The 11,530-nt window shown below is 38.9% G+C and overlaps 1 protein-coding gene across 1 annotated transcript; it reads right to left on the minus strand.

Annotated features, from left to right (window-relative positions):
- Positions 1-492: 492 nt before the first annotated feature.
- LOC139688533 (zinc finger protein 250-like) lies at positions 493-11,095 on the minus strand. The gene is made up of 5 exons (XM_071586063.1): positions 10,913-11,095; positions 10,558-10,728; positions 6,292-6,489; positions 5,662-5,892; positions 493-2,704 (listed from the first exon to the last, which is right to left on the minus strand). Exons 1-5 carry the CDS (start codon positions 11,045-11,047, stop codon positions 1,892-1,894), a joined length of 1,548 nt encoding a protein of 515 aa, XP_071442164.1. The 5' UTR covers positions 11,048-11,095; the 3' UTR covers positions 493-1,891.
- Between the last annotated feature and the right edge of the window lie 435 nt (positions 11,096-11,530).

Genomic DNA, 11,530 nt, shown 5'->3' on the forward strand with positions numbered 1-11,530 from the left:
GAAAATGTTGCATGAGGGTTGCTATTTATATTTTCAGCCTTGTTATGAAAAGACAGTAAATTTATTTTTGAAAAAGGCTTTATCGTTTTTTAAAGTAATCTCCATGATAACTAATACACTTTTGCAAGCACTTGGGCAATAACGCACATAATCATCATGACTTTATTTTTACGATCTATAATAAGGTGATGATAATGAAAAAATGCAGTGCCCTCTAAATAATTATCACATTTCAAGTGACTAGTTACCAAATGTATAAGCTAATATATACGTATAAAATCAGTTTTTCCCCATCTGTACATCTAAACGTATCCACAAAGCCACAAATTCAATGTTATGATTAATTATTTTTAAACTTTTCAATTAAATGAGAAAACATTTATTTACTAATAATGTTAATATCTTTACGGAAGAGAAGAAAAGAAATTTTCCCTAATGACGCTACAAAAAATAATACACAATAAAAATAAATCAAACTATTTATGTGGAATATGACAGAACATTCAAAAAACTTGTTATTTTTTATGGAAAATGCATTGATAGATCTTTTTGGTTCTTGAAACACGTATTTGCTACCTGCATTGAATGCATCACATAGATTGCAAATATTCAGACACACACAATTACAAATGAAATTGGAGATTGAATACAAATTATAAGAATCATAAATAAAAAAGGAACAGTAATGGCACACATAAGAATGATATTATTTATTTAGAGAGACGTGAATTCATTCACTGTGTAGACTTGATGTATGCACAGGAACTGATAAAGCTTAAATTTAAATCATAACCACTTTTCCATATCCCTTAGTTTTCCAGAGGCTCACACCAGCATCACAAAAGTTCTTAGCACACAAAGTAATGTACTTTCGGCAATTATTCTGAATCCATTACACCCTCGAGCTGTACCTTTGAAGAGGGTTTGTATAAAAAGTATTGAAAACAGTTTTTTCCTCACATTTGGGTTACCTACAAAATTCAGTCCAACAGTTATTGAGTGTGCATATTATTGATATCGATTGATTAAATTAATGCACACCATTGTCACTTAAAATTTTTCAATGCAAAAGATCTGTACTAAACTCATCCCAAAAGTCTTGACGGACGACCAAAGGCCAAGTGGAGAACATGCTCGTGAAAACTTCCTGCAATGATATTGCAACAATACCCATTTACAGTCCCGACTACGCACCAACTGACTATTTCCTACTCTCAAAAATGTTCCCTCAAAAGACACCACCATGGGACCCTTAGTGCCGTCAAAGAAGCTTACACATGTCCCCTTGAGGACGTGTTTCCATGATCAAGGAATGAACTTTGAAGAATTTTGAGGCAATGATAAAAGTGAATGAGTTACTTTCAGAGGAAAAAACACTATTCTCACTCCATAAGCAGATAGTTCTGTGTTCCTCTTGTACAATTATACATCAATTCACCTATATATCAAAATGGCTGAAAAAAGAAAATTATTGTGATTCGAATAGCCACAAAATTTCAAATGGATCACATGGATTGAAAAAGTAAAGTTTATTCGTTTCCTATTTATATTAACCTCCTTTTTTTAAAACTTTGGATCCACACGAATTGAAATTGTTATTCTATGACCATATTTCCCTGTATTTTGCTAAGCCTCATACATTAGCACCAATAATTGAGATGTTAATGCACTTCCCGAGTAGGAGGCAATACTGCTCAAATGATCCGTTGGATAATTATGGAGAAAAATTTCATTTTTCCACAAAATGGTGAAAAGCCATTTATTATTTCTTCCTGGCAGAGTGAGGGAATTCGTGGGAAGAATTTTTGATTATCAATCAATCCTCAGAGTTCTAGTGAACTTGAAGTCTGTCGCCTTAGCTCTCCTTTGGAGATGGACTCTTTTTGGAGATTCAGTCAGTTATTACCTGTTTGTGCAACTTCTTGTGCCTCATTAGGTCACCTTTATGTTTGAATCCTTTTGAGCATATTCCACATTCATATGGCCTTTCGTCTGTATGTGTCAGCATGTGTCTCTTAAGGCTTGACTTATCTGAGAATGCCCTTGAGCATATTGCACATTTGTGTGACTTCTCCCCATAATGTACCCGAATATGGCGAATCATGGTTTGTTTGAGAGCAAATGATTTTGAACAAAACTCACATTTGTGTGGCTTTTCACCAGTATGTTTCAACACGTGCTGCTCGATGTGTATTTTTTGATGAAAGCCTTTAAGACATACATCACATCTATATGGTTTTTCATCCGTATGTGTCAACATGTGTATTCTAAGGTTTGACGGATATGAAAACGCTCTTGAGCATATTGCGCATTTGTGTGACTTCTCCCCATAATGTAAACGCATGTGATGCATCATGGTTTTCTTGAGAGTGAATGATTTTGAACATATCTCACATTCGTGTGACCTTTCGCCAGTATGTGTCAACATGTGCTGCTTGAGTTGTCTTTTTTGATGAAAGCCTTTCGAACATATCTTACATTTGTGCAGCCATTCACCAGTATGTGTCAACATATGTCTTTTAAGGTTTGACTTATCAGGGAAGGCTATTGAGCAAATTGCACATTTGTGTGACTTCTCCCCCGCTTGCACACGCATATGACCTGATAGACTTCCATCCCCTTCAGGAATGTCAACTTCACTCTCCTCCTTGATGTCCACTTCGACATTATAAGGCAACCGTAATTCTCCGTCTTCTGAATGGTCCTGTAAGATCAAAGAAAATCATTATAAGGTAGAGCATATCTGCAGAAAACATGAAACAAACGTCCCACCAACTGTCATTCTTAGACTGAAATTGTACAAAGGTATACAATTGATATAAAAATCAGTCATAATAATTTTAGCATTTACTTAATTGAAATGAACTATGTTTCTGTCTTCATAAATATTTCTCATCATGAATTACACCTTATGACATCAAATGATAATAAAATTTCCCACATTTTAAACACAAGTAAACAGGGTTGAAGTACAAGAGAGTTCAAGAATGAAAAGTATATTAAACTATGCATTTCCATAGGATTATCACAATTAAAAGGAGTATTTACATTCTCCAAACCATTACTACAATCACAAGAATAGGTACTGCAGCCCATTACGTTTACTTCAGGTGAAGTTAAGAGGCATGAAAACAAACAACAAAGTATGATAGGGATGGCAAAATGGTGGAGAGAGGGCATTGTTGGTATAAATCTGAACGAGGCAGGAGAGAAGACAGATAGATGCAGAGAGCATATGGCAGTGTGATCCGGAACACTTTGACAAAAGACAATGTTTCACGTTCATCTTACCATTGGTAGTAGTATTAGGTGAAGTATTCGTACTTGTAGTAGTAATTAAGTTTTGTAGGGCCCATCAACATCAATGGTTATTTCCACCACTGTCAATAAATTTATACCCTCAATACTCTAGTAAGGAATAGTAAATAAATACATAAATACAAGGTGTGATCAGAAAAAGACAGGACTGATTTTACAACTTGTTTATTTTGACGGATACACCTTGATCGCACTTGTTGCCCTCAAAGTACGTGCCTTGGCTGACGACACACCATTGCCAACGTTTCTTCCAGCTCTTGAACCCTGCCTGGTAAGCCACCTTAGGCATCCTCTTCAGGTCCGCCATACAATTAGTTTTTCATGTCCACAATACAGCCGAATCCGCACCATTTCAAGGTTGATTTTAACTTTGAAAACAAAAAAAGTCTGATGGAGCCACGTCTGTGTAAGGTGGCCGTGGTATCATGGAAGTTCTTGTTCTGGCAAAAAACTCTGTCACTATCAGCGCCGCGTGTGCCCGTGCGTTAGTGTGGTGGAAAGGCGAAGCACTGTTTCTCTACACGTCTGGCCTCTTTTGGCTCACTGTGACCCTCAGCCTCTTCATAACCTTTACGTAGAAATCTTTGACGGTTTGATGTTGAGGGACATATTCATAATGAATCAGCCCTTGCCAATAGGGCCCAGGGCAGAATCCAAAACTAATTGTTCACTTCATCAGCTTTCTCCCTTAAAGTTAAACGGAGATTTTCCAGCACCAAATCATTCACCAATTTGGCATGCTTGGGGTCTGTGAAAGGTTTGCCAATCATCATTTGTCGAAGTTCTGCCCAATTTAGAAGGACTGTACCGCTCAAAACACTGGCTTCCACTCATAGCTTCATTAACAAAGGCTTGCTGAATCATTCCAAATGTCTCCGTAGCACTTTCACTGAGTTTGAAACAAAATTTCATTCGCACACGCTGTTCCTCTAGCTCCTTCATTGCTGCCATTGCACGCAGCGACGAACAGGTTAAAAAAATACCTACCGCTGCTGCTGTGTATCGACTTGACGTAAACAAAAGCAACACCTCTCGTTTTAGGCCTCAGATGTGACGCTAGATGGTGAACTGTCTCGTTTCGATCCGTTCAACAGTTCGTGCAGAATAAAATCAGCCCGTTATTTTTTTATCACACCTTGTACATAAATAGATAAATACATAAATAAATAAATATGTAAATATTCACAACCAAAAGCCATAAAATTAGGATACCACAAATATACTTGTCCCATCAGACCAGTTTCTCTTAACAATGTCAAAACCTTATTTAGAAGTTGGGATCATCCTTTTATATATGAACCAAAATACCCCTTATTTAAAAATTTTTCTTTAGCCCCCTGGTATTTTTTGTAATGTGTCAAAATATGGTTTACCCTCGGGGACAGGGCTCAATCTTTGCCACAAGGTTAAACTTTCTCCTCCATGAAGAGAAATGTCTGTGAGAAGACACAGTACCCTACCCTCAAGCACATGATGGTGACATCTTCCAGAAGATTTTCCCAGAAGGAAGAGTGCCAAAAGTCAGGTGAACACAGTTTCCGCAAAGATAGGGTAAATAAACACATTTGTTTACTCTGTGGAGAAACAGAAGCTGTTCCCTCGCTACCAGTACCTCTACATATTTAGGGTCACCTGGACTTGCATGAAGGCATTTACGAGCCGTAACGACTAACTAAGTATGGCTAGGTAGTCCACAAAGAGTGATGCCAACACCGGGGCATTGATGCAATCCGTCACATTGTTTATTGCGATGGCAAATAACATCATGCTTAGCACTGATCCTTTAGGTACCCCCTTCTCCTGCATGAAAGATGCGGATAAATACTTGCTCATCCTTACTTTAAAAACACAGCTTGTTTACAGTTCATTAGAAAAAGGGCCATTTTGCCCCTAAATGCCCACATATGCATTTTGTTTAAAATTTTTGTCCCAACACACTACTGTAAGCCTTCTATGGGTTGAACTAGATTAGAGCAACGTGTTGGTAGAGAACATGCCACAACGGTAACTTTTAATGGAGCCACCCAATAATTTGCATTTCAATGCACCAATTTCAGGGTGTTAAAATCATTCACCATGACCGGGTGAAAAAATTTGTGCATTATGAATTATATAACCAACTTCAATACTTGGCTGCTTGAATGTTGCTAACCATAATTATGAAGACATGATTCCATTGATTGCAATGGTTGATGGGAAAGTATATCCACAATTACTCAATGGGGAGTGAGAAAGGACATTAAAGGAAAAGAAATCTAGACAGATTGTCCCTTCAGTAGACAACACACTCAAAGAGACTACTTACAGGTTTCGGAACTCTAATGGATGTTAAATTACACTCACCAAATTCCCTGAATCCTCAATGTCTGAGCAGTGACTGTCACCTTCCTGCATTGATGGGGCAATGGACCAATCTATATCCTTCTCCATTGAAGCACAACATCCACTGGCAGCATCAGTGTCTACCTCTTCTTTGACAATAATCATGTCATCTTGGACATCCACAGCCCTGTTGTCAATAGCGTCACTGGCATTGGTGTCATCACCCACGTCTTTCTTGATCCCACCAGAACACTAATTGCAAAGCATACAATGTTAGCATTTAATTATGGCAGATGGTCAAACATTTCAATATAAGAGCACCGGGGCAACGAATCCTTTGACACAAACTATTTTATAAAATTCTGGCATGAGAAACATTTGAGAGTCCCTGATTTCACAAAAAAAGTACCACTTATGACAGACGGTAGTCAAATTCCTTGCAACTAACATTCATAAAAGGGAATACAGACTATTATATGCTGGTCCACCATTTAGGTTCAGGTTTTGGAATATCCAAAGACATGGAATTCTGTTGCTTTTCTTAACTCTGCCTAAGAAGAAAATCCCCTCACACCATAATTTACACAAACAAACAAATTTGGTGAAAGGCATCGCTTATATTTGCAGTGCATAATTACTTAATTCACTCACCTGAATCTCCACTCCATTCCGATTATTATCCACCATCCAATTCACCCGAGAGCCCGCTGAATAAGTGTCCTCCATCTCAACCGTTGCCCTTTCCACGGGCCTGCTGCATGCCCACACTTTCCCTGACGTACCTTCAACCAACTCCTCTCCAGGCCTCTCAACACCCTTGTTGCCATGGCTCGGGACATCACTCTCCTCCTTATAAACCATAAACAATGTAATCAACTGGAAGGTCGGTTTGGTAGGTGACGGCAGAGTTTACCCCATACTAAGGCCCTAATGGCATTCTATGGCATTGTGTGCAATTGACCCATTAGGAGGGCATTTATAAGAGGAGGGAGGCAGATAATTTCTCTGTGTCATCTATGGTTTTGCAGGGAAATCTATTATGCTGTTAAGTACCACACAGCTCGGGTCAATGGCAGGGAGTGCCCATAAAGGCATTCCAGAAATATAAACCATTCCCTCTGGTCAGTACTGTGATAAGGTCACATAAAAATGATCATGATAGAGTATTATTATTTTATATATATATGGGTGACAGCCTCCCACAGACTAAAACATGACATTATCGAAGGGCTTATCCATTCCGATGACCCCTATAGCTGTGCTGGCGGGAGTAATAATAATTGCTCTTATTAGGGTACCCCATGCCAGATAGGTCGAAGGTTAGGAGCCAGACGATAGTAAGTCCATGCAATGTCCGTTCCTCAGTGAGGTGTCTACAAAGGCATCTGACCCCAGTGGGGCGGCCATCACGTGATGGTGTCACGTTGAAAACACTAAATGGGAAACCCCCTCAATTATCATTTCCAAGATTAAAATGATGGACACTACAGAAAATATGAGTCCTGGCCTCTACATGGCTCAGCCCGATTGCCCGCGTGTCATACCCGGCAGCGGGTGAAGCAAGGCTTCTGCAGTAAACATCCCGCAAAGCCCTTGCAAGGCATAAAAAACAGCAGCAAGACAGAAGCCACAAAAGACCAATTTAGTGAGAATAGGACCTTGGAATGTTAGGACAATGTTGAGGACAGGAAAATTGGAGAATTTCAAAAATGGAAAGGGGAAGTATAGATATTTCAGGCCTATGCGAGGCGAGATGGAAGAAGAGTGGGGATTACAGGAGTGATTGTAATAGAGTATTATACTGTGGAGGGGACGAGAGCCAACGTAGGAAGGCCATTGTATTGAATAAAGAGGTAGTAAGAAGCATAGTAATCATAGAACAACTAACAGATAGGATATTATTGGCTGAGATAAAAGCAGAACCAACGAATTTGGTCATTTTTCAGGTATACATGCCACCAGGAAACCATTGAGAGGATGAGGTCGATAGGATATGCAATCAGTTGGAGGACATAATTGCGTGTGTTCCGGCAGGGAAACATTTTATAGTGATGGGGGATTGGAATGCCAGAGTATGCGAAGGAAGAGATGGCGATGAGGTGGGGAACTACGGTTTAAGCACGAGGAATGACCATGGGGAAAAAGCAGTGGAGTTCTGCAGGAGACGGGTTAGTCATCACCAACACTTGGTTTAGACACCACAAAAGCCAAAAGTATACACAGAAAATTTAAGGTGACTGAGAAAGGTATACTCTAGATTATATCCTCTTTAGGCTAAGTTATAGGAACAGTCTGATAAATACACACAGCTTTCCGAGAGAGGACGCAGACTCTCCTGGACCAAAATTCTAGTTGTTATGAAATGTAGCGTACGTTACCAAAGAATTAGGCAGGGGCAGCAGGTTAGGAAATGGAATGTAGAAGAATTAAATGGATTCACCAGGAAGGAGTACCAACAGGCCGTAGAGAAAATCATGGAGGAGAGTAAATATCTGGGTATTATCAAAGAAATGGGATTGTATCAAGAAAGAGATATCGAATGCAGCAAAAGACACTATAGGAACCCTAAACGGGAAAAGGACAAGGAAACAATTGGATCAAGGTGGAGATGATTACAAAGATGGAGAAGAGAAGAAAATGGAAGAATGCAAACACAGAGATAGGCAAAATGAAGTACCAAGACTTCAATCATAAATTGAGATGGGTAAAATATAAAGCAAAATAAGAATGGTGGAAAATGCAGTGCAAGGATATGGAAAGTTTGGAGAGGGACGGTGAAATTGGTGCGCTATACAGCAACGTTAAATCACTATCAGGAAGTAAGAAGGGAAGATCTATGCTAACAATTAGAGAAAAGGCGGGTAAGTATAATAGTTGACACAGAAAAGATCCAAGAAATATGGAAGGAATATGCAGAAGAACTGTAGGGTAAAGAACTTAGGCCAACAAGGTTAGACATAGAAAAGGAACATTACAGAGATGAAGTTAGCTTAGGTCCAGATATACCTGACGATGAGATAGAAAGGGCTTTAAGAGAGATGAAACTAAATGAGACCGTGAGAGTGGCTAACATTCCTGCAGAACTAGTAAAAGGTTTAGGCAAATTTGGGAGGAAGAGTCTATATTGCCTTATTCGTAGTATCTATGAGGAAGGAATCTGGCCGCAAGACTTTGTGAGATCAGTTTTAGTTCCTATTCCAAAAAAGTTAAAGGCTACATCATGTGAGGACTGCAGGACAATAAGTTATATATCCCACGCAGCAAAAGTTGTTCTCAGGATCATAAACAAAAGGATAGAGAGGAGGGCAAATGATTACTTAGGGGATGACGAGTTTGGGTTTAGGAAGGGAAGAGGTATGCAGGATGCCCTTGCAGTAATGAGATTATTAATCAAGAAGAATATAGAATACAACCAGGATGTATTTGCCTCTTTTGTAGATTTTGAAAAACCATTTGATAGAGTGAATTGGGAAATACTAATGGGTATATTGCAGAAAATAGGAATAGATTGGAGAGACAGGAGGCTAATCTGATATTTGTACATGTCTCAGACTGCTCACGTTCAAGTGGGGCATGGAGAGTCCAGATGGGCAGTGTTAGGGAGAGGTGTAAGGCAGGGTTGCCCATTATCACCGGTGCTGTTTAACATTTATGTGGAGGAAATGATTAAAGAGATATGGAAATAACAGGAAGTAGGAATGAAAGTTGGCGGGAAATTCAAAAAATCAGTTAGGTTTGCTAATGATCAAGCTTTCGTTGGTCAGTAAGCCAAGGGTTTGCAAGCATTGCAGAGTGAATTGGAAATTCAGTGCGACAGGTATGGGATGAGAATCAATATTAATAAAACAAAATTTATGCGATTATCTAGAAATAAAGAGGCTAAGGTATGCATTAAAATAGGAGGGTAAAAACCAGATCAGGTAGAACAGTTTAGACGTATTCGAAGTGATATGTGTTACTGATCAACACCGTCAAAGTAGTAGGGACATAATGAGATTGCACTAGGCAAAGAGGTTTTCACAAGGAGGAGGTAGTTGATGACAAGGATGTTGAGTAAGGATGTTAAGAAAAGACTCGTAAAAACTTTGATATGGAGCGTAGCTATGTACGGCGGGGAAACAAGGTCATTGAAGCAGGAAGATAGACGTAAATTGGAGGCTTTTGAAATGTGGGTGTGGAGAAGAATGGAGATGGTGAAATGGACAGAGAAGAAAACAAATGACAAAGTACTTGGGATGGTGGGCAAAGAGAGGGGCTCGTTGGGAGAAATATTATGGATGCAGGAAAAATGGATGAATGGCGTATGGATCGGCAGTGGGATGTTGGAGGCTACAATAGAGGGGAGAATGTTAGGAAAACAAGGAAAGGGAAGGAACAGGATAGGAATGTTGGGCAGGATGAAGGAAGGAAGTACTCAGAGATGAAGAGAGACTTGACGTAAAGGAGGTTGCTGGATTGTCTTGTTAGGAGTCACAAAATATTTATTTGGTATTTGTGTCCATCCAAAAACCTACCTCAACCGGTAGATTACCTCATAATTATATGGAAGACAGAGGTGACAGAGACATTGAGAAAAGATGTTAAGAGAAAGCTCGTTATAACTTATTAACCAGCATAGTTTCGTAAGGCGTCAAAACATGGTTATAAAAGCAATATGATAGGTGTATATTGGAGGCTTTTGAAATGTGGATGTGGGGGAGGTGAAGTAGACAGATAGGAAAACAAATATACTTATACATTTTTCCTTACCGGTAAAGTGAATATTTCCGCAAAGGTCTAAATGCTTTTGAGTGATCATGAAGATATGATATACGACGTTTTTTTCCCGTATTTAAATCAAAACAGATGCTACGAAATGTCCCTTTTGTACAAATGTCTTCGTGAATGACTTCGTTCAATGGAATGGATGAAACTGACCTCCTCTCGATTGGTTATCCAGCCTTTCGTAGTAGGATTGCACCCCTTTCGGATGCGATTGTGGAAAACGAACAAACACTCGGCACATCGACGCTTAAATAGCCGGAATTCCGTCAGCTTCTCCGTGCAGTTAGAACACACCAACCAGGGATAATTTGTATCCTCCACAACCTAAGAAAATATTTTTAAAAATTACAAATATTATCAACAAAATGATCGATTCTTCTGCTGCGAATATCAATTCAATTTTTCCCAACAGCGTAGGGAATCTATACTCCATCTGCTGATTAATTACACGGAAGATCTCCGACAAACGTTATCAAACCAAGGACGTCACACATGCAACTCAACTTACTTTAACATCTATTAAATCTTCTATTGTCTTTTCTAACATGAATTCCAAGTTATTATCCTGCTCGAAAATATTTATCAACAATCCACTACTGTTTAAACACAATCTGCAGATTTCAAAATCGGTTTTATCACACATTCTGATCGTTTCAAAGTACCCCGAATGATTTTCTGGACATTTTAAAGTGAAAAATGTCAAGTCATATTTCAATATTACGATAAGTAGTATTAAAAAAATGTTAAACTGAGAACTAGTATCCCATACAATTAACTTCACACTTTACCTCTGGCATTTCATTCTTCATCTGTTCCCTTTCTTAGTAGTACTTCGAAGGGCGGATTGGTCAAAAGATTCAAAATTCGATTGGTTACGATGCGTACATGTAATCGTTGTCTTACCAATGGAATGGTATAAAAATAAATTGCGCCGTTATTGCATACAATTCCTTCAGGGCGCTATCGCTCATTAACTCCCTGAAGCAGGATTGCAGAACACTTTCGAAAAAGTTGAGAACTTGTGTAGAAGTCTATTGACATGCCTATGAATGTTTTCGTGTTATCATTGAATTATTCGTAGGTTACATTTTTCGCCTTTATTTGACGAAGGACTTATAGACTGATT

Source organism: Hetaerina americana, unplaced genomic scaffold, assembly GCF_022747635.1.
Source record: "Hetaerina americana unplaced genomic scaffold, ioHetAmer1.1.p SCAF_20, whole genome shotgun sequence".
In the NCBI taxonomy this organism is placed as follows: Eukaryota; Metazoa; Arthropoda; class Insecta; order Odonata; family Calopterygidae; genus Hetaerina; species Hetaerina americana.

Coding starts and splice junctions, on each gene's coding strand:
- LOC139688533 (XM_071586063.1), bottom strand. CDS start 11,047: ATGTGTGATAAAACCGATTTTGAAATCTGCAGATTGTGTTTAAACAGT. Junction 5,893..6,291: donor GGAATGGAGTGGAGATTCAG/GTGAGTGAATTA, acceptor CTTTGCAATTAG/TGTTCTGGTGGGATCAAGAA. Junction 2,705..5,661: donor TTGAGGATTCAGGGAATTTG/GTGAGTGTAATT, acceptor TTGATCTTACAG/GACCATTCAGAAGACGGAGA.